The following is a 24,385-nucleotide window of genomic DNA, read 5'->3' as shown; positions in this document are numbered from 1 at the left end:
AAGAAAGCCAGTTAAAGAGTAAATGCGGATCTACAAGCGGCAGTAACAGTAACGCACCAATCCAATAAGGAAAAAAATCAGGCAGCTGCAGACCACACTAAGTGCCTGCAGGGGATGGAAAAGTTAAAATCCCAATTCTCAATCCGCAACAGGATAACATGTGCACATGGAGATGTTATAAGAGAAGAAGAGCAGGAAGTAAACTGGGATGAGCTTCAAGAAGATGCACACAAGTACGCCATGCTCGCAAATGACTGGGTTCCACCACAATCCTTCCCAGAAGAATCAACCCCTTCAATGCCCCCATAGACATCCCATGTTGTATTGAACACAATTATCACCGAAAGATGGGCCGGGGTTGCTGTTGACACCCCAGCAGTAACATACACCATCCCATTATCAGTAGTACAATTAGCAGAAATCGCCGAAAAGATCCTAGATCTTGATCCATTGGCAGACCCCTACGTACTCTTTGCTAGGGTCAGAGAACAAAAGGTTTTGCATGGGCTAGATGAGAGAGGAGGTAAAACTCATTATAATGTGGTTGATCCAATCAGTGCAGTCTGCAATCCCAGCCCCTCTAAATCTTAGGAAGGCACCCCAGCCAATTTGAAAGGGGCCATCCTAACAGCAAAGCACAACATATATTCAAACAACTAAACTCTTACACATAGCATGTTAGGAAATGACACCTAACTGAGATCTAGCAACATCATCAGACTTCACATAAATAGAACTCAAGATTCAAACTTAACAGCTAACCAAGCAAAAGTGGTAAGCTAGGAAAAAAATAAGACATTGGGAATTCATAGCGACAATCAAACAAACATTACGAAATAAGGGTTATATACATATATACCAGAAATGATTAAACAAGGTTTTGTACCCATGAACAAATAAACCATAGGATTAAGAAACATTAGTCCTCTTATCTACACATTAGATAATACTAGAGAAAGAAAAAAATGAGGTCTATATGATTTAACTCATCATATAGAGGAGCAATAACTTGAGACAAACCACCATAAAAAGAGGCGCCCCTTGGACCACTGGAGATCAAGTCCAGACTACCATCACCAAGTAGATCAAGGCCAAGGTCTTGTGTGGTGATGTTTGATCATTCCAAGTTAAGTTGAAGTACAAGATACTGATTTAGATTTACAGTGTTAATTGTCAAATTTATAGTATTAATTGTTAGTTTGTACAATTGCTATTATAGTATTAATGGTGTTATAATCAATAAAGATCATTTTCTATTACTATTGAGTCGACCCACAGTCCTTTGCGGGATATGCGAGGTAAGCACAGTGTGTGGCAAGCACAACACTTCTTTTTTACCTCTCCAATTCTGTAACAAACACTTAAAGTGTCTGTACCTAAGTACCCTGTACCTAGAGATGGCGCCAAAGCTGTGATGGTACAAACTTTTCACACGCTCATTCCAGTGCATGTGACAATAAAGGCTATTCTATTCTATGCTAGATAAGGAGTGAGAATTGATGGAAGAACAGAGAGTTAAGACTGCAAGATTAGCAGCAGAAATGGAAAATGATTATGAATTAGTTCACAAATCAAAGTTTGGCTTCCAATATCAATTTCAGTCAAACTGGGATAGAAATTGGGGAGAAAAGAAATCCTCAGCTGGTAAGGGAAAAGGAGATCTCATTGAAGACCGTAAAGATAGTTTACCACTGGGTAAAAAGGAAACCCACGAAGTGGAAAGAAAAGTAGAAAAGCTCAGGTGGTTTCACTACAATAATGGAGGCCACATGAAGTTGCAGTGTCAGTGTCAGGTGCCTTGGAGCTGCATTCATTCAGGCATTTGAGGAGTATTCCATCATACTCCTGACTTAAAGCTTGTGGATGGTACGCAGGCTTTGAGGAGTCAAAAAGTGTGTTAATTGCTGTGGGTTCCTAGACTCTGACCTGCTTTTGTAGCCACTGTGTTTATATGGCTAATTCAAAGTTAAGGTAAATCTACTCAGTGACCAGCATTGACATCCAACAATGCTGTATGCTTATTATGCAGTACATAACTCAAATGTCAAGTATAATATGTAGCTTTGTAGAATTCTTGGCTGGATGTTTTTATTCTTTGTTCTGATTCAACAAGTTAAAAAACAAATACTGATTTTGAAAGTGCCATGCTCATACATGATTTTAAAACAAGTTACTATATTACTGAAACGCTGAAAATATTTGGCGTAGGTGCAACAATTTACAAAATTATACAGAAGCAGGAGAATGATCAAGTTTGCCAACATCCACGTCCCAATCTATGTACAAGAACAAGAACAAGAACAAAGAAACTTACAGTACAGGAACAGGCCCTTCGGCCCTCCAAGCCTGCATCAACATGCTGCCCATCACAACTAAAACCCCGTACCCTTCCAGAGACCATTTCCCTCTATTCCCATCCTATTCATATATTTGTCAAGATGCCCTTTAAAAGTCACTATAGTATCTGGTTCCACCACCTCCCCTGGCAGTGAGTTCCAGGCACCCACCACCCTCTGTCTAGAATACTTGTCTCGTATATCATCTTTAAAACTTGCCTCTTGAACCTTAAATCCATGGCCCCTGGTAACTGATTCTTCCAACCTGGGAAAAAGCTTCTGACTATCCAGTCTGTCCATGCCCTTCATAATCTTGTAGACTTCTATCAGGTCCCTGCTCACCCTCCGTCGTTCCAGTGAGAACAACTCAAGCTTCTCCAACCTCTCCTCATAGCTAATGCCCTCCATACCAAGCAATCTGGTAAATTTTTTTTGTACCCTCTCCAAAGCCACAACATCCTTCTGGTAGTGTAGCGACCAGAATTGAGCACAATATTCCGAATGCAGCCTAACTAAGGTTCTTTAAGACTGCAACATTACTTGCCAATTTTTAAACTCATTGCCCCAGCCAATGAAGGCAAGCACGCCATATGACTTGTTGACTACCTTTTCCAACTACGTTGCCACTTTCAGTGACCTATGTCCCTGTATACCCAGACCCCTCTGCCTATCAGTACTCTTAAGGGTTCTGCCATTTACTGTGTATTTTCCATCTGGATTAGACCTTCCAAAATGCATTAGCTCACAATTTGCCGGATTTAACTCCACCTGCAATCTCTCTGCCAAAGTCACCAACTGATCTATATCCTGCTGTATCCTTTGACGTTCCTCATCGTTATCCGCAATTCCACCAACCTTTGTATCATCGGCAAACTTACTAATCAGACCAGTTACATTCTCATCCAAATCATTTATATGTATTACAAATAGCAAAATTCCCAACACTGATCCCTGAAGAACATGACTAGTCACAGCCCTCCATTCAAAAATGCACCTTTCCACTGCTATCCTCTGTCTTCTATGACTCAGCCAGTTTTTTTATCCATCTTGCAGGCTCACCTCTGACCCCATGCGACTTAACCTTCTGTATCAGCCTGCCATGAGGGACCTTGTCAAAGGCCTTACTGAAATTCATGTAGACACCATTCACTGCCCTACCCTCATTGATCATCTTCATCACTTCCTCAAAAAACTCAACCAAGTTAGTGAGACACGACTTCCCCTTCACAAAAACCATGTTGCCTCTCACTAATACATCCATTGATTTCCAGTTGGGAGTAAATCCTGTCTCGAAGAACCCTTTCCAATAATTTCCCTACCAGTGATGTAATAATGAAATAATAATGACAGAAATTCTACCATAACTCCACCTAAATGCATGTTTTCCTCATGTGCGTTCGTTTGAGGTATATTTGAGTTTTGTTGCCACGTTTGATAATAAATTTAACTAACTGATATTGACTTAGTAGTTCTGCAACTTGTTTTCAGCTTGGAACAGCAAAACATAGAGAAGCGTATGTTCTTCCAGCTATGGGTACAGTTGTTCACTTCTCTACCTAGTAATGCTTCTTTGTACTCCACTAATAATTTTCTCTTTCTCCACTTTTTCCCTCTGCCATTTGTCTCATTCTCATCCAATTCAACTTTTCTTTGATGTTTTCTCTCTGCTGAAAATTTTCATGCTTCCCATGATTTACATTTTTTTGCAACTAGAACAATGGTCCATGCTTCCTCGGTTTTGACAACAGATCACTGCCTGCAGGTATTTTGTTTTCACTTCTGACTTTTTCATACGTGAACTGGAGTTGTGAATTTCTGTGTAACGGTAAGGATCTTTCAGTTAAGTTTCTGTGTTTCTGTTCCACTGCTTCTCAGGCTTTTTTACAATTATCTGTACTAGTTTCCACTTTTAACATTCATCTTTGAGATTCTCTCCTTACATTTTTAATTGATGTATTTTTCTTTCCATTTGAATCATGACTAATTTTTCATTTTATCATTTTGCTGTGCTGAATTTCAATTTTGAATTTGTGATTTCTCAGTCATTTGTACTAGATGTCCACAGCTTATTTCTGCACGCCTTATCTTTCCCTCTCTCTGCTTCCTCTACCACTTCCATAAAGCTTTTTGTAAACCATTTCAGGAGGATAAAGGTAATGTTTTTCCCCTACTAGTCTGTAAACTACATATATTTCAAATCAGAAAAGATCTGAAACAAATTTGGTAAACAGATGAGCACCAAGAAAGAACTAAAACGTTCTAGGTGAAGTTGCAAATTTGGATCCTAGACATTTTTTATAGGATCCATCTGTTAATATTGTGTGATACAGTAAATTTGTATTTTATTTTAGAGTGTTTTGGGTTGTTGTTTAAAATATGGTTCATTGTACCACTGAGAAATCCACAATATTTTAAAACAATTTGTTACAGATGTCAAATGTGAGCAAAGTTTTCAGAGCAGATTGTTGGATATGGATTAGCCTGTAGCCTCCTCATTATGATAGATCTTAATGAAAAGAAATAGCTTTGTAATTACACAGCATCAACCAGTCAAGGAAATCACTCAAAGAACTGTGTACAGTTGATAACATAGAGTAAACAAAGCATGGTGTACATACATACACAACTAAATACAACCTGCCTTTGTCTACATTGTTTTTCCCCAATGGTGTTTCTGCCTCGTAGGTAAGAAGAATGCCCAGTCACATTTATTTCATTGTAACACCTTTGTTAAATGGTGCACCATTGTCATTTTTTGCAGCGTTTTATAGGACACCATCTTTTGACCTTACAAGACTGTACTTGACTGAGACTGTACTTGACTGAGACTGACACCTAAAATATTATTGGTGGAAATTACTTTTATTTATAATTACAGATAAAATATCAGTTGAATATTAAAGAAGTCGCAGTTGGTGTTCAGGCAAAATAAAACACTAAGCTTTAGAATTGTCATTTTTAAAATGTATTCTTTCCTAGGATGTGGGCATCACTAGCAAAGCTGCCCATTCAAAATTGCCCTTGAATTGAGTGGCCTGCTAGGCCATTTCAGAGGGTAGATTTAACACATTTCTGTGAGTTTGGAGTCACAGAGATCTATCTCTAGATCTTTTAGATGATTATTTATAGTTTCATGGTCACCATTACTGGGGCTAACTTTCAGTACCAGACATATTAATTGAATTTAAATTCCACTAGTTACCATGATCCTAAAACATTAAACTGGGCCTCTGGATTGCTAGTGATAATAGCACTAAGGTACTGTTTCCTCCTAGCCAGTGATAAGAATTAAATTCTCTCAGTGATAAGAATTAAATTTGCTGAACATATTCTACATATCAGTTGTCACAATGTTCCTCTTTTAATAAGTAAACACAAAGGGTGCTGAAAGTTATTAGTGTAAGGCAAATAAATAAATGGGACTAAGTATCTGCAAATATAATCTAAAAATCTCAAGAAGTTTTATTACCTATAATTTTGTTGTTTTCTGGACACATATCTTAAAGAACAAGTTATTGTTAATGATATTACCTCCCAAAAAAACCATAAATCCATGGCTGTTACAACTTATCTATTTGCCCTCATACTGAATTAAGCAAATCTAGCTGGTTACCTTGACTGTATCTTCAGCATCCAAGCAGTTCATTTTACAATTATATGCATTTTTAAAATTCATTAATGGAATGTATTGCTGGCCCAGGAAGGTCATTGATGGATGGCTGTTTATTGCCCATTCCTAATCGCCTAGAGAAGGTGATGGTAAGTTGTCTTCTTGAACCACTGCAACACCTCAGTGTTATTTGGAACAGAGTTCCAGGATTTTAACATGACGACAATGCAGGAACAGTGGCACTACTCTGAGGAATTCCTGCAGTGATGTACTAGGGCTGAGATGAGCTACAACCATTTCTTCTGTGTGTTCGGCAGTGAACTTGAAGGTCGTGGACAGGGTACAAATTAAGCAGGCTGCTTCAACCTGGATGGTGTCAGGTTTCCTCAGTGTCGTTGAAGCAGCATCCATCCAGACAAATGGAGAGTATGCCAAGACACTGAGCCTTGTAGATCATGGACAGGCACTGCAAGACAGCAAGTGAGTTATTCACCACTTAGGTCATAGCCCTTGGCTTTTTTTTTGTTGCCATAATATTTATGTAGCTAGTCCAGTTTCTGTCCAGTGGAAACTCCCAAAATGTTAAAAGAGAGGGATCCAGCGATGGTAATGTCATTGAACGTTAAACGGCCTGGTTCTTGTTGCAGGTGGCCATTGGTTGGTATTTGTGTGGTGTGAATGTTATTTGCCACTTATTAGCCAAGTCCAAGGAAAATGTGCAATCACCAGCAAACATCCTCACTTCTGGCCTCGTAATGAGGCTGAGATGATACACTTCCAACAGCCACAACTATTTTTCTTTTGGCTAGGGATGCAGTAAATTCTGGAGAACAAGTCATCAGTACTACTTTTGAGTGCTGTCAGAACTCAAGGCCTTGGCAGTCTCCAGTCTCCTTCCGCTGTTTCGAGCTACCCCGCCAAGTGAATCGAGAATTGGTTGGAAACTGCGAAGCTGGAGAACTCAACAGGAGGTCGCGATGTATGATCGACTTGGCACTTCAAAAGTGGAGCAATCGTGTAAACAATCTTAGTAAGTCAACAGTTAGCAAATAATATTCTCGTTGGTTCAGGCTGCAAGATTCCCAGAACATCCTTCACACAACCTGGAATGAAGCTCGCTCACATCTAGACCAATATTTGACCTAAATGTCCTTGTTCAATTTTTTTGCTTTCCTAAACAAAATTGACTTTTGTCCGGCTAAAGAGAGTGCTGAATCAAGGGTAACACTACCAAAACTACAAGCGTCACTCATTACTACTGTCACCCTTTATTTCGCATTTACAAAATGCTACCTGTTTTTAGTTTGATGAGTGTGCGCGGGTACTAAATGCAGTCCCATAAATTCGGTTCATATCGAGACCTGGCTGTGAGGTTGAGGGACGAGGTTTAACTGATTTAACTGCAGCCGCCCGCCGGGAAACTGGAGGGTGGGTACCTTTGTCGCGCCTGCGCCGGAACCACTGTTTAACGCCACGTCACAAAAGGTCAAGTCTCCGCTCGCGCTGGAGGGTTTCGGCATTAGCCTGTTCAAAGCCGGCGCGTGTGGTCTGATAACGCATTGTCCTCGAGCCCTGGGGTCTTGGGACGGGGTCGTGTGACGGCGCTGCTGTGTCCGCGAGCCCCGGTGGGTGGAGTCAGAGTGTTTGTGACTTCCCGCTGTGTCCGCGATCTCCTGAAGCGGCAGCGCTGCCAGAAACTGACAACATGGAGGGCCAGTACAACCTGAGGAATCCGGGTGAGTGAAACGTTCTCCCTTCCTCAACCGGCTCCCCCGTCCTTTCTCCCGTTTCGTGCCTTCTGTGAGTGTGTGTTGTGTATGAGTGGTCGCCTAGTTCCGGCCCTCTCCCGGCCTGTCGTACCCTACACAACTGCTGCTGTCCTGTTGCAGGCCTGTCGCTTTCTGCCCCGGTGTGTTGAAGGCCGTAGTTGTGCCTCGCTCCCTGAGATGCCTTCAGAATCCACTTGCTGCTACTCGGTGTTTCGCTGGGCTGGGCTGGGCTGGGCTGGACTGGGCAAGACACAACACTGAACTTGTTTCGAGACAATAAAATGTGAGGCTGGATGAACACAGCAGGCCCAGCAGCATCTCAGGAGCACAAAAGCTGACGTTTCGGGCCTAGACCCTTCATCAGTGATCTGAACTTGTTTCGGGTGGCTTTAAACATCAGTCGTCGAATCCCTTTTTGTCCTGTTACAACCTTCCAGTAGACAGAAGGATGGTGCACAGCTCAACCTCTGCCACCTCTCTTAGTCTTAATCCACCTAGGAGTTGTTTAGTTGGACTGCTGGTCAGCCTCTGAGGAGGATTTCTTTTAACACTCTTCTTCCCCCCCATGTAAATATTGGGAAAACCTCAACTGTGGTTGTTGGGCTCCTTGGAGCCACTTGCCACCAGTTCCATTCTCCTCTAGAAATGTCACTGGTTAAAGCAGATAGTTTTTATCCCATTGCCATCTAGCAGAAAGATCACCTGTTTCTACTTCTAGAATTATTTGCTCAATTCCTCTGCTGTTTCACTTGCATGTGCCCACACAACCAGGGTCAGCTGTTTCAATATTGGAATCTAATTTATTGTCACTGACCTCCAATGTTAACATAACCTAATCTGTAAGCACTACTTGACCTGCTCAGTGTTTTCAGCACTTTGTTTACTTTTAATTTCTGGCATGGCAGTATTTTACTTAGTACTGTTCTGGCTGATATTTCATCCTTCATTCCTGTCAGTATCAGCATTAAAGCTTCTGCTTCCCTTGCATGTTCCATACAAAGTCTGATTTGCACATTAGGCATATTCTTGTCTGTTTTGGAAATTTGTGACTGCGTATGGCTTCCGATGAATGTCTCTAAATTTGCTTTTAGAGAACGATAGAAATCGTCCAAAATAAATCCAGTTTTTTTAGCTATTGATCTGTTGGAGTATGAAATGTACTAGATCCCTACAGTTATTTGCAATGTACCTGGAATTACCATGGGTATTTGGGTTTGGGCCACAAATATTGATCTTGCATTTTTCTGAAGGAGAGTCCCGACCCCGAAACGTCAAGCTTTCCTTCTCCTCTGCTGCTTGGCCTGCTGTGTTCATCCACCTTTATGCCGTGTTGTCTCTTGATCTTGCAAGTGATGCCCACACCCCATGTAACCAAAAATTGATCTTAAAATTGAAGTATGAGAACATTAGTGAAAGGTTTGTTTTCTGATACTGCCTCCATTGCCAGTTAGATGGCAGATGAGAGTTATGTGGCCTTGATGTGTGCTTTGGTCATTCTTGTTAAAGTTAGGTTTTAGAGGAATTCATATGGAGTGTGTGCTATTTCTTAATACCTTTTTTGAGCACTATTATTAAGCTGTATGACCTGAACAGTTATGATTTATTAATTCTGGATCCTAATAATTGTGTTTTTGATGGCCGCTGGAGGTTAGATGTAAGAATACTGGCCTGCTTGAACTTGCTTTTGACCACATGTGGGTTGAATTTGAGACAATGAATTCCCTCGGAAAAGGATTGATCAAAAGGGATGGTTGTTCAAGCCAGGCATTTTCTGTGTGTTGGCATGAGCAGAGGGATGGTGGCAGTGAAGGGTTGTCAACTTTACGGTTAGCCATAAGTTACAGCAGCTTTTGACTTTTCGGACCTTTTCTGGCCAGCAAATCAGGTAAGCCAATCAAAGCCTTCCCAAATCTTTGACTCAAAGTTTTTATTAAGGGTTCTAGACGCTGGCTAGTTGTCCATCAGATGTTTCAGCTCCGACCATCTGAGGCTGTCTTCTGGCCTGAACTACTTGTTGATATTAGTGGACGTGTCCAAATTGAGTCTTTTGCCAGTTAGTTTCCTTTTTAAGGTATAATATCTTTAAGATATAAGATCCTTTTAATTTTGTTCAAAAAAGTGAATAAGAAGTTATCCTTTTTCACATAATGATTCTCAGTTTATAAACTTTGCTATTATACAACTTAAAATACTTCATTTTCTTTAAGGAAAGAAGCTCATGCCAAAATGAATGCAAAGTTTATAAACTCTTGAGATTGGTGATAGGAATTCTGACAATTCAAACAAAATGGGCACGTTATAGAACAGTGTACTTGAGACTGGAGCATACAACATTTTAAGGTTTATATGCCTTCAAAATAGAGGGGAGTGTTCAGTAGTCAGTATAAATTATTTTGTAGTAATTTCTTAAAAATAAATTGCACTGTATTTGTATCTTAGTGTTGTTTCAGTGGCAATAACTTAAACAGCTGTATAAGAAATCAAAACTGAGTCAAATTTTACAATAGATTTACCTGGGTTAGGATAAGTTTTTAGCAAAAAGGAAGTGTACTATATGTGATTCTTAAAATATATCAGAGAAACCGCAAAAAGTTGTAACACAAAGCAACTTGGGGTGTACTTGTGCATGCAAGCGAAGCAGGAAATCAGGGAAGCTAATGGAATGTTGGCCCTTATTTCAAAGTGGTATGGAGTACAAGTAGGGAAGCCTTGTTACACCTGTACACGGTGCTGGTCACACCACGTCTGGAGTATTGTAAGCACTTTTGTTCCTTTTAACAAGGGGACCAATATTATTTCATTGGAAGCAATTCACTAGGACGATCCCTGGTATGGAGGGATTGTCTTGAGCAAAGATTAAACAGGCTGGGACTTTACTTGCAAGAGTTGATGAGACATGCACCAGTAGGTTCAGGAATGGCTTCTTCCCAGCTGTTATTGAACTGATGAATGGATGCTGTAGTCCCAAATAATGCTGATCTTGCCAAAATTGATCTCATCTATTGCACGCCCTGTGCAATATAACCTGTATGCCTAAGTTATTTACAACCTTGATTTGTGCATCCTTGCATACTATGATCTGCCTGTATTGCTCGTGAACAAAGCTTCTCACTGTACTCTGGCATGGCACATGTGACAATAAATCAATCAATCTCATCAAAGCATACAGGATTGAGGGGCTTGACAGGCAAAATGCTGAGAGGATGTTTCCCCTTGTGGGAGAGTCTAGAGCCAGAAGCCATTGTCTCAGACTTCAGTAGCACCAATTCTAAGACTTAAATGAGTTGTCTACTGATAGTCTTTGGAACTCCTTGCCACAGAGAGCAGTAGGCCCAGAGTCCTTGTGTATATTTAAGGCTGAGATAGATTCTTGATTCTTGACCAGAAGGGAAATCAAGGGTTTCAAGGAATGTTGTTGAGGAGAATATGGCGATACAGGCTATTAGACTATACAGGATTGAGATTCACAAAGAGGTGTTAGCAATTCTGGGAGGTGTGAAAATAGATAAGTCCCCTAGGCCAGATGGGATATATCCTAGGATTCTGAGAAGCTAGGGAGGAGATTGCAGAGCCTTTGGCTTTGATCTTTGTCATCATTATCTTCAGAAATACTTTCCGAAGACTGGATGATAGCAAATGTTGTCCCCTTGCTCAAGAAGGGGAGGAGGGACAATCCTGGTAATTATAGACCAGTGAGCCTTACTTTGGTTGTGGGTAATGTGTTGGAAAGGATTATAAGTGGATTTATAATCATCTAGAAAGGAATAATTTGACTAGGGATAGTCAACATGGTTTTGTGAAGGGTAGGTCGTGCCTCCAACCTTTATTGAGTTCTTTAAGAAGATGACCAAACAGGTCGATAAGGGTAAAGTGGTTGATGTGGTGTCTATGGATTTCAGTAAAGTGTTTGATAAGGCTCCCCACAGTAGGCTATTGCATAAAATACGGAATCAAGGGATTGAGGGTGATTTAGTGGTTTGGATCAGAAATTGGCTAGTTGGAAGAAGACAGAGGGTGTTGGTTGATGGGAAAAGTTCATCCTGGAGTTCAGTTCCTAGTGGTGTACCTCAAGGATCTGTTTTGGGGCCACTGTTTGTCATTTTTATAAATGACCTGGATGAAGGTGTAGAAGGATGGGTTAGTAAACTTGCGGATTACACTAAAGTCGGTCGAGTTGTGGATAGTGCGGAAGGATGTTGCAGGTTACAGAGGGACATAGATAAGCTGCAGAGATGGGCTTAGAGGTGGCAAATAGAGTTTAATGTAGAAAAGTGTGAGGTGATTCACATTGGAAGGAGTAACGGGTATAGAGTATTGAGCTAATGGTAAGATTCTTGGTAGTGTGGATGAGCAGAGATAGCTTGGTGTCCATGTACACAGATCCCTGAAAGTTGCCACCCAGGTTGATAGGGTTGTTAGGAAGACATATGGTGTGTTGGGTTTTACTGGTAGAGGGATTGAGTTTTGGAGCCATGAAATCATGTTGCAACTGTACAAAACTCTGGTGTGACCACACTTGGAGTATTGTGTACAGTGGTCGCCGCATTATAGGAAGCATGTGGAAACATTGGAAAGGGTGCAGAGGAGATTTACCAGGATGTTGCCTGGTATGGAGGGAAATGCTGACGGACTTGAGGCTGTTTTTCGTTAGAGAGAACAAGGTTAAGAGGCAACCTAATAGAGATGATCAGAGGATTAGATAGGGTGGACAGTGAGAGCCTTTTTCCTCTGGAGATGGCTAGCACGAGGGGACGTAGCTTTAAATTGAGGGGTGATAGATGTCAGAGGTAGGTTCTTTACTCGGAGTAATAAGGGTGTGGAATGCCCCGCCTGCAACAGTAGTAGACTCGCCAAGTTTAAGGGCATTTAAATGGTCATTGCATAAACATATGGATGATAATGGAATAGTGTAGGTTAGATGGACTTCAGTTTGGTTTCACAGGTCGGTGCAACATCGGGGGCTGAAGGGCCTGTGCTGTGCTGTCGTGTTCTATCCTGTAGTTGGACATGAGGAGTGTTGGATCAACCGTGATCTTATTGGCTAGCAGAACAGGCTCGATGGGCTGAACAGCCAGTTCCTGTTTCTTATGGTCTTATAGATGTTGATTGCATCAAATGTGTTTTGTTCACTACAATTTCTGACAGTTGACTTAGCTCTTGTTTTGGTTTCAGAAGAGGACAACAGATAACAATCTAAATGGAATGTGTGAATTAAGCCTGCAGAAACTGGCTAGCTATATTTCGATTGGAAATCTTAAGGTCGTATGAGAAGACTTGAGTCTGAGTTGTCAGCAAAGTTATTCAACAAGTGGTTTTTTAACCACTTACTCTTCAATAAGCAGCATTTATTAATGGTATATAAAGTTCTTAATGTACAAATATGATTTTAAAAATTGATTAACAACACAATTTCTAAACAAATAACTGTTTGTATAGTGTCTGGTTACTTTGGCCCGCCCGACATTGTTCTTTCTAAAAACAAAATTCGAGCTCAGGTTCTTGATCTCCAATAAGCAAGTGTTAAGAATTTTTATTTTCTGTACTTACTACCCATTGTCCAGAAGTAAAATGGGAGAAATAGAGTCCCCACATTGCTTTTATTAGATTGCAAGATCTTGATATGGCTGATTTTTAATGTACGTAGTCTAGTGAATTTGGCATATTGTTTAACTCTTGTGCTTTTAGATATTTCAATTCAGAGTTCCCATTTTGCTGTTATTTGTGTGGCTTCATTCAAATGTCTGAGTTCAGTGTTTTACTTAGTTAGAGTTCTTTGAGTTTTTAAAAAAAGGAAATTGGTATCCATTCTGTAAAACTTGCACCAGATGAAACATTTCATGTAATAACAATAGGGATATGCTTTGAGTCAAAGTACAAAATGAAAATGGGCGAAATAGAACCATGATTATTCTTTGGAACTGAGGGCACATGTCATTCAAAACTGATTATTTCTGTTAAGTCAGCAAGCTTGTTCCTAGGTTAGTTTTGTTCTGTTGCAAGTTTTTTATACACTTATTTGTTCACGGAGTGTGGATTTGATAGCTAGACCAGCAGTTTTCTGCTCATTCCTAATGACTTTGAATAGATGGTGAATTGTTGCAGTCCATGTACTGTGGATAATTCTCAGTGCTGAGAGCAAAGAAGTTCATGAGCTGAGTGGCCCTGGTTGTACTGAAATAGAACATTAATAAGCAGGTTATTTTGTTGTAATGCACTTATGTTGAACAGACAGGAAGGAAATTAACCACAACAATACACTAACATCAACTGGCCACAAAAAGACATGACCGATACTCACTCATCTCCATCCACATGGATGAGGAAAACCACCAATTTGACTGGGACAGCCCCAGGATCCTGGGACAAGCAAAGCAGAGACAAGCACGGGATTCCTAAAGGCCTGGTTCTCCACTAAGAAAGCCATTAATAAACAGAGAGCTAGATCCCATACACACTCTGTGAAAGAAAACTGGAAGTGAGGTAATCCAGCTCAATGGACCTGAGAGTTTAAATTACAGGCGGGAAAACACAACAGCACTTCATCGGAGGCTGCACTGATGATGTTACCCAGCATGGTAATGAAATGTCTGCAGAACAATGAACCAGCTCAGTGAGCCAACCAACCACAGCAAAGAAGTTCCAGGATTCTGAGTCTTCAACAATGAAGTAATGGCAACATAGTTCAAAACCAGATTGAGAGAGTTTCAGAGGAGAGCTTGTAAGTGGTGATCCCATATGTCTGCTGCCCTTGTCTTTTTAGTTGGTAAAGATTGTGGCATTCAAAAGCACTGGGTGAAGCATTCTTGCTGCATTGCATCATGTAGATAGTATGTATTACTGCCACTGTGCATTGATGGTGCAGGGAGTGAATTATTATAGTAATACAGCATGGAAAAAGACCCTTCGGCCAATCTAGTTCATGGCAAACATGATCCCAAACTAATCTAGTCCCACCTGTCTGCTTCTGGCCCATATTCCTCCAACCTTTCCTATTCATATGTCCATCCAAGTATCTTTTAAACATCACAATTATACCTTCATCCACTACTTCCTCAGGAGTTATGTTTTTAATCAACCTGTATGGGCATGTTATGACACATTTCTGGGGCTGGAGAGACTTAAACTTGGACCAACTGATCCAGAAGTAGGACACTATTACTGTGACTCTGGACCCTTGAGGGAGTTACTGTTTAGGCTGGTGGATGTGGTTCCGTTCAAGCAGATTACTTTGTCCTGAATGGTGTCAAACTTCTTACGTTGTTGGGGCTGTATTCATCCAGGCAAGTGATACATTTTCTATCACACTCCTCCTGACTTGGCCCTTAATGAAGGACAGGCTCCAAGGAGACTTGATGTGAATTAATCACCACAGATTTCCTGGCTTTAGCGCACGCTTGTAGCTACATTACTTGTATGGTAGTGCAATTCAGTTGCTGGTCAATGTAAATCCCCAGGATGTTGGTCATATGGTACTCTGATTTGATAATACAATTGAATGTCAGATAAGGTGGATAAATTCTAACTTGTTGTGAGTGGGTTTTGTCTGTCATTGTGTTGCATGAATCTTATTTGCCATGTATCAGTCCAAGCCTAACATCATCCAGGTCTTGCTGCGTATACGTGTGACTGCTTCAGTATCTGAGTAGTCGTGATGGTGCGTTCAGGAATGAACGTACCCATTTCTGACCTTTTTTATGATAGAGGGAAGGTAATTGAAGCACCTGAAGGTTGGTTGACAGCCATTCACCTTTTGTGCTAGTTGTGACTCCAGTTAATGGAAACTGACTCCCACTTGGATTCCCTTGGCTTAATTTTGCCAGGGCTCCTTGATCAAATGCTGCCTTTGATGTCAAGGGAGTTCTCTTTCATCTTTCTGGAATTTGATTCTTTTGCTCAAGTTTAAACCAAGACTGTAATAAGCTTGTGAACTGAGTGGCCCTGGCTGTACTGAAATAGAATATTAATGAGCAGGTTATTTTGTTGTAATGCCCTTTTTCTAATGCCGCTTTCATCAGCAGAGAAGGTTAGTTTTTTGTAATGCTGGGAAGATGCTGGTATTTGTAGTTACAGTACAGCAATCTGGCTCGGGATGCAGCTAGTTCAACCTTCAGTGCAACAGTCAGAGTGTGACAAAACATGTAAGTCCTCCTGTTTTGTACCTTCACAAAGTTTTTAGTTGATTTTTCATATACTGCATGCTCTCCTGCACACTCCATTGAACCGGGGTTGGACTAATAATGGAAGAACAGATATGCACTGGACAGTGAAGTTACAGGTTTTTTAATATATAAATCCAGCTGCTTATGGCCTACAGTACTTCAGGAAGAAGAGGGTCAAATGAGCCAGCTGTTTCTTTGCCCGCATTTGATCACCTACCATGAGACCTCCTTGGGGTTTGAAGTCAATGTTGAGGACTCCCAGATCAACTCCCTCCTGACTGTATACCATTGTGTTGCCACCTTTGGTGGGACAGGACATACCTAGTATGTCTTTGCTGCTCCTCTGCTGCCTGGCCTGCTGTGTTCCTCCAGCTCCACACTGTGTATACCTAGTGATGGTGTTGCCTCGGGCATTTTAATACATGGTACCTTTTTATGTATGAATCTGGGCAGTGGGATAGCTGCCCCAACTTTGGCACAAATCTCCAGATGTTAGTAAGGAGGCTTTGCAGAGTTGACAATACTGGATTTTCAATTGTCATTTCTTGTGTGTACGTAAATACTTATTGGTGTTTGCGTTCAGTCCTCTTTGATTTCATAACCTCTTGATAGAACAGAGTGATTTTTTGGGGCATGGAGTCAGCTATATACTTTGCGCACAGTGCTGTGTATAGGCCAGGTAAGGATGGTGAATTCCTCGTCTAATGGACATCATTCAATATTTAGGTTGATGATTTGGTACTTAACTATCAATGTTCCCTCTAATTTCCAGTGCAGCATCAGCACACCAGTTGGCATGCGTGGAACCTCCCAGCAGTTGCATGGCTGTGCATCTTGGAGGGAATGTGATTACATATTGTCGTGCTTTGTTGAAGTATCCTGGAGTGGGACTTGTATCCAGAGTTCTGTTTCAGATAGGGAGCAACCCCTGTACTGCAAATGTTGTATTAATTGAATTCAAATTTCTGACAGCTGCTGCTCTGGGATTTAGCTCCCGGGACACCAGTTTAAGGCTGGACTTTGGGATTGCTAGCCTTATAATACTACTGCTGCATCACTGCCCCTCCCATATATGTCCAAGTTTATGATCCAGCATAAAGTCTTTCTGCAAATGGTGTTCGTCACTTTTGTACAATGTCCATGCATTACTCCTAAAATTTACTTTCTGTATTTTAACTTGTCTCTGCTTCACTTTATCCATTTGCCACGCTTTAAGTAAATTGTGCCAATGAGCCAAGTGAAACCATCTGTCACCCATATTCTTCCTAAGCTGAAGACTGCTTTCTGCATCTGCTCAGAGCTCTATTCTTGGTGCAGTCATGTAGCTTTTCTTAGCATTGCCTTGATCCTTGCAAATCTTGTGCACACTTGGCAAATGTTTAGCAAATACTTACCATGCAATTTGGTGTGCACTCTGCTTCTTAAATTTTTTTTGCAATGAAAACAGAAGGCTGAAGGAACTCTGATCAGGTGACATTTGTGGAAAGAAAAATGCTAGTGTTGCAACCTATCTGGTCTTAGAATTCAGATTCAGCTGAGTTTTTCAAACAGCTTTTTAAGGTCTAATTTCAGACTTTCAGCATTTGCTGTATTTTGCTCTAATTTTTGTGAAGTTGGTATCTAGTGATGCCTTTGCTTATTGCCTGGGAGAAGCAGTTGGTGGATGTACTACTGCAGGACATCAGTCCATCCTGTGCAAATCGTTAATTCTATATTTTCTGTTTGAGTATCTCCGATCTTTACCTGAAATAATTTATGAAAGAATTGTACAGAAGAATAAGTAAAGTTAAATTAAAAATCATCTTGCAGGAAGTACTGGTACTTGATTAATGTTGTACAGGCCTTACAAAATGAAGTGTGGAATTTTTGACTACAATTTTGCAGTGCAAGTCAAATCTTGCAGCAGGCTGAAATTTCTTTTAATAGAAGAACTGTTTAAAATCACGTCACACTGAAACATTTTTCTAAAAACAGCAGGCAGTCCCCTGGGTTGCAAGCAATTCTTTCTTGAACATTTGCAAGTTGTTTGTACGCAAGTCAGAACACAGTTCAGTACAGTCAAAAATAGCCATTCATAACTACAAGGAAACAATGGCATATCATAATTTTAAACTTAAGAGGAATGCATTCCATACGGGGTGTATTAATAAAGTTGAATTTTTTTTAAATGAAGGACTGCCTGTACACACACTTTGCAGGGGTTATGATCATTTTTCATGTTCACTATTATTCCACTCTAATGCGCCGCAAGTGCAGAAGCACTGAAGTACAGAAAATACCCCTAATCAATCTGTTCCTCTAAGGTGAGACCCTAGAGAAATGTTAACCCTTGATGCATTTCCATGTCTTTTGAATTCTCCTTTTTTAATTTTAGCTTCTGCTCCAAATCTATCCATAATTAGTTTTTACTCGGTTGAATATTTAAATTAAAAGTGAAGATTATTTTGTGCGCTTTAAACTTGTAGTATTTACTCTGTGTGAATACTTGTACAAATGACCCAGCCGTTCTAATGGGCAGGTAGCAATTATGGCAACACGGAATGGCAATGCACATCAGTACCATGCGTTAGTGCTGATGCACCCAAGTAGCTATAGAGGATAAGTTAGAGGGAATAAATGTGTAACTGTTCAACTGACAATTTCTCCTTCCCCTCTTTCCCTCCATCTATCTTATTCATATACCCATCCAGATGTCTTTTTAAATATTATTGTATCAGCTGCCTCCACTTCCTCTGGCATGACTCTCTGAAAATATTGTCCCTTGGGTTGCTTTTAAATCTCTCCCCTCTCTCTCATTTAACCCTATGCGCTCTAGTTTTGGACTCTCCCACCCCAGGTAGAAAACCTTGACTATTCACCCTATCCGTGCCCCTCTTGATCGTATAAATTTACCCCTCAGCTTCTGATGCTACAGGGAAAGTAGTCCTAGACTATACAACCACTTCCCATAGCTTAAACACTCCTCCAATCTCAGCAGCATCCTTGTAAATCTTTTCTGAACCCTTCTCAAGTTTTAGAACATCCTCCTATTGCAAGGAGATCAGACATGCAGTCAGTATTTCAACAGTGGCTTAACCATGTCCTGTACAGTCACAACATGATCTTGCAACTGCTGTACTCAATGTGCTGACCAATAAAGGCAAGCATGCCAAATGCTGCCTTCTCTAGCCTGTCTACTTCGGACTCTATTTTCAAGGAACTGTGAATTTAAGGTTTTGGACTAGATTTGTAGCTCAAGTTGAGGGTTGGTTGGCTCGCCGAGCTGGTTTCTTGTTTCACAGACGGTTCGTTACCAAGCGTGGTAACATCCTCAGTGCAGCCTCTGAAGCATTGGAATTCCTCGGATTTCTGGACTTCTAATCATTTGTATGTGTTAAGGATAACAGTCTTAAGCATATCATGATTAACTGAGTACTCATCTGAAAAGGCTGAATAAACCTCCCAGTGCTTTCCCTGCCAAACAAAGCATTTTTAATAGTTCAAATCCCTGTTGATCTTGGGTTACTTTGCACCAATTTCTCGAATGAGACTACAAATTTCATCCAATTTATCACTAAATTTAGGTACTTAGCAAATGAATATTCCTAATCATTGTAAGGTTTGTAACAAGTATTTCTCAAGCCTTCGAACTCTGCCAGTTAGAAGGACAAGAACAAAAGTGCATGGAGAGACCCATCCTCCGAGTTCTAAATTGCATAACATTCTGACTTCACACATTGCTTTTCAGGACTTCCAGGAGGAACACACATTGTGACATGTACATTTGCTGTGTAAACTGCAGTGCTTGAAAAATTCCTCTTCAATTCAGGGAAGTTAGGGATGTGTATTGTATGCTGTTTTTTGCCACCAATTCCTGCATTTCATGAGTAAAAAGAAGCTTATTTTACAGACTGCCTTTAATTTATTGTGATTTGAAGGTGCGATGTAACCTGCTGCTCTGTCTTGCTGACAGAAGGTCTGAGTTATGAGACTGTTAAAGATTCAAGGGAAGACGGTAATTCTGCTAGAAGGAACTTCTAGCACTGTTCATGCTTGGAGACAATGGCAGCAGTATCTGTGTTTATGGTGGTTTGATTTCTAGTCTCTAAAGTCTCAGGAAGGCATTGAAATGTATTATAAATGGTCATTCTTTAAGTTCATTTCAAAGTAGAATGGAGTTGGTATTTCAAGTGTAGCTAAACATCATTGAAATCATCTTTTAAGAGAAAGCTCTGTCTGTTATGTTCGAAAATTCAAACTAGGACCCTAAGAGCAGCTAGAGGATGCAAGTTGCTCTCGTTTATTACACAGGAATGAGACCAGGAGGAATCGCTGAGTGAAAGAATTGAGCATTTGCCTAGCTTAAGTTGGTGGGAAATTCCTCCAGTTTAGACCTTCATTGTGAAAGACCTTCTGGTCTTAAGATACCAGACTGGAAATGGAGATATGAACTGTCGAGCTAAGAATCACTTTGACCTTTTAATCACTGATCTTATTGCTGAAGTTTAAGAAAGGTCTGTTTTGTTTTAACAGCTGTTAAACGTTTAATGAAAGAAGCACAAGAGCTGAAAGACCCAACAGAACAATACCATGCACAGCCTTTAGAGGTAAGACCAAATTAATTTCAAAATGAAGGCCATTTGGAATTTATGGTTTTGCTTATGGAATGGAAACATGAACAGCCATCTCATTAGTACACTAATGACTGGTACAATATCTCCCAAGGTCAGTGCCATGTCCCTAGCTACTTACAAATGATCTAGATGAGAGAACCGGGCACTGTTTCAGATTGCTGATGACAAAATCAGAGGCTGTTAGGCTGCAGCAAGAGGCTTCAAGGTGATTCAGACAAGTTTAGAGTTGGCAAATAGATGGTAGATGCAATGCGAATAGCTAAATGGAAGCTATACTCTTCAGTGTGAAAAAGAGAAAGTGAGGGTATAATTTAATTGATCAGTTGGGAAGTGTGAATGTTCAGAGGGATCAGTCTGTCCTTGTAGACCGGTCAGTGAAAGCGGATGGATTAGTGCAGCTAACAGGAAGACAAATGATATAATGGCCTTCATTGCAAGAGGATTTGAGTTCAGAATTATGGCTATCTTAATATGAAAGGAAATATTTATCATTAGGGGGAGTATAGTGAAAGTTCATGAGGCTGATCGACTGGTTGCCAGGACTGTCATGGGAGATGGGGGGGTGTGTGGAGGTTATGTTTGACTGGTCCTATCTTGACCAGCGTAAGCAAGGATGAAAGGGGATCTGATTGAAATATAATAGAAGTTTAACAGGGTTAGACAGTCGAGATGCAGAGAAGATGTTTTCCCTGCTTGGTAAGTCGAGAAGCAGGGACCTTTTTAGTCTCAGTTCGAGCTGAACTGAGAAAGCCCTTCACTCAAGGCATAGTGAACTTGTGAAATTCAGTACCACAGAATTTTGTGAAGGCAGAGTCACTGACTATTTTCAAGAAACCGATGAAATCTAAAATATTTAACGTGTGGGGGAAGAAAGTAGGAGAAATGGAGCATCTTTTAATTCCTTAGCTGATTGATATATAACCTTGCTATTTGGGTGTGTATCACAAGAATATGGGATGCTTTGGAGTAAACGTGTGGACCGAAAGGCCTGCTCTGCGCTGTATTGTTCTCTGTTCTTTATGAAATGGGAGCAGATCATTCAGTTTCTTAAGCCAACTCTGCAATTCGTAAGGAATGCAAAATTGTTGAACCTGAGGTTAGTTTGTTTGACTATACCTCAGAGACTATTTTCTATTTCCAGTGAGCCATAGAACAATAGCAGTGATTAACATTGTGACACCTAATTTTGTTTTGGAAGAACCAAAGCTTTCAGTGCTGAATAAACACTGGGTTTATTTATTGGGTGTTTTGTTTTCTTAAGCAAGTGTAAAAATTTTGATTTTTAACTTGATCTGCAGTTACATCAAATGGGCAGATTATAATTATGGCAATGTGAGATGTTATGTTATTTTGATTCAAGAATAGTCCCTTTGGAAGATTGTGGATGCAGTTTCATTAAGTGTGAAAGATAGAAAGCAGGAAATTATAGACTTAAGCATTTGAGATTGCTTACATAGTAGATAAGGAAGTGATGGTTGGGAGGGTTCAGGTGACTGAAGATTAAAATCACTGCAGAGCTTGATGTATCTGGATACTATTGTGATGTGGGTCTTTGCGGGGGTGGGCAGGAAGCAAGTATCGGGAAAGGAAGGCAAATTAGGTCACTTCAAGGCAGCAGGAGTTTAAAAGAACTGAAAGTAAAGGTTTATTGTCTTAATGCATGAAATGTCTGCAGGAAGATGATGAACAACTGGCACCAGTAGATAAAAATGGTTTTGGATCTAATTGCTGTTCGAGAGATGTGATTAAGAGTGGGAAACCATATTCTAGGGTGCACTATTTTAGAAGGAAATGGATGGCAAATTAGGAAGGATGCCCAGATGGTAAAGGATACGGAGAGGACATTAGTGAGACAGCATCTGGCTCAGATAATCGTGAAGCGGTATAAATACAGATGGGAACTGGAAACCGCAAACTCTCCTGTCTTTAAAAAGACAGTGTTAGAAATAGGCTATAGGCTCTTAATGGCAGTGATATCTTTTGGTCTGAATATTAAGTTAGAAAATTAAAGCTGTTGCTACAAACTTCTTTGTAGTAATTGTGGAAATCTTAATATTTACACAGATTTGGACAATTAAATGGTCTAGAAGATGTATTTGAATATTTACGTGATCAGTTGACCTTGTAAGGGAATTGGAGTGCAAGAGTAAAGAAGTCTTGTTACAGTTCTATGGGGTACAGTTAATTCCAACTTTGGTCTACAAAAAAAAGTATTTGCATCGGAGGTGGGATGACGCAAGTTCACTAAATCGGTACCTGGGGGTGAAGGGTTGTCCTCTAGTGTGAGATTAGTCAAATTAGTCCTATTAACAAGAATACCACTCATTCTTTTGAGTCTTGCACAATTGTGAAGGGGCTTGATGCTGAGAGGTTGTTTCTGCAATTTGGGGAATCTCTAAAATGCGGGGTGGCAGGATTGTATGCTGAACGTATCGGACTAAGGTAATGAGAAACTACTTGTTCAAATCATTGTGAATCTTTGGAATTTTTTCCCGGGGGCTGTGAATGCTCCATCATTGAATAAATTTAAGCACGGATTAGCCAAACTTGGTTTCTCATGGAATGATGGGATAGTGGGAGAGGGCAGCAAAGTGGAGTTGAAATCCAAGATCCAACCACAATCCTACTGAGTGACAAAGAGTAGCCTCAAAAGCCATATAATCTACTCCTTCCATTTCTTGTTCTTTAGAAAGTTTCTATCGATGCTGCTTGTATGGACTTTCCGAAGGCATTCCATTACTAGTCACACAGACTGTTGACAGAAAATTAAATACATGGAATTGGAAGCAACCTTTTGACATGGGTAGGAAATTGGCTTTCATGCAGAAGACTGAGGGATGGCAATTATGTACTCTATTTGGCAGGATGTGACTGTGGTGTCCCCAATCTCCCATCCTCCTGTTCCACATTTCCACCAGTGCTCCTGTGAAGCACATTCAATTCAAGTTAGTGAGAATAGTTTGAGTTTTTCATTCTACTTACTGATACTGGCTGGAGTCATCTTCTGGCAGTGAAGCTGATTCCAAAAATACGTCTTGATCTGGTTTTGCATTATAAAACTGTAGCATGGCTGGCTGATGGACCATGAATTATCACCAGTTTTAGTTTATTATGCCACTGTTATTGATCCCTTGCTGTTGTGGTGTGTTATCTTTTTAAATGATGTAATAATGCAAGTATTGCAGGCAAATGATAGATTGGCCTTCATAGTGAAATGATCAGAGTACAAAAGCAGGGATGTTTTGCTACAATTGTACAAGGTCTTGGTGAGCCCATACTTGGACTATTTGTATGCAGTTTTGATCTCTTCTGAAGAAGGATTTTGTGGCAATGGAACGTGTGCAATAGAAGTTTACGAGACTAATTCCTTGGATGACAGGACTGACTTGTGAAGAGACTGAAGCAGGTAGGGTAATATTCACTGTAACTTGGAATGAAGGGTGATCTCATAGAAACATATAAAATTATAACAGGACTAGAACGAGTAATTGCAGGAAGATTGTTCCCAATGACTGGGGAGTCGAACCAGGGGTCACAATGAGAATATGGGGTAGGCCATTTACGACTGAGATGAGGCACACCTTGACCCAGAGTACGGTGAAAGCAGTTGGAGGCGAAAACAGTTAATATTTTCTAGAAGGACTTAGATAAGGGATCAAAGTGAGAGCAGGGCGAATGGCTTACTTCTGTTCCTATTTTCTGTTTCTATATTAATGGCAAGGTTACCAGTATCTAACATTTGCGCACATGCTGTTAAAGAAGTTGTTGCCAAAAGTAGCCTTCTCCACAGCGTCCAGTTGCAGTTCACACACAACCTTCAGCCACTTTGCCTATTTCAAGTTGCAGTCTGAGAGATGTATAGAAAAGTTAGTGCTGGTATATTTGAAGTGAGTGGGTG

The 24,385-nt window shown here is 40.5% G+C and overlaps 1 protein-coding gene across 1 annotated transcript in view; it reads left to right on the top strand.

The window, feature by feature from the left end:
- Positions 1–7,407: 7,407 nt before the first annotated feature.
- Positions 7,408–24,385, top strand: part of ube2j1 (ubiquitin-conjugating enzyme E2, J1) — a 39,795-nt gene continuing 22,817 nt past the window's right edge. The window contains exons 1-2 of the mRNA XM_048530879.2: positions 7,408–7,682; positions 20,387–20,460. Of these exons, the coding sequence (XP_048386836.1) occupies positions 7,652–7,682; positions 20,387–20,460 (105 nt within the window). The 5' untranslated portion in view covers positions 7,408–7,651. The remainder of the gene's footprint in view (positions 7,683–20,386; positions 20,461–24,385) is intronic.

The sequence above is a fragment of the Stegostoma tigrinum genome, chromosome 4, assembly GCF_030684315.1.
Source record: "Stegostoma tigrinum isolate sSteTig4 chromosome 4, sSteTig4.hap1, whole genome shotgun sequence".
Classification (NCBI taxonomy): Eukaryota; Metazoa; Chordata; class Chondrichthyes; order Orectolobiformes; family Stegostomatidae; genus Stegostoma; species Stegostoma tigrinum.
This window is presented reverse-complemented; position numbering and strand designations above follow the sequence as displayed.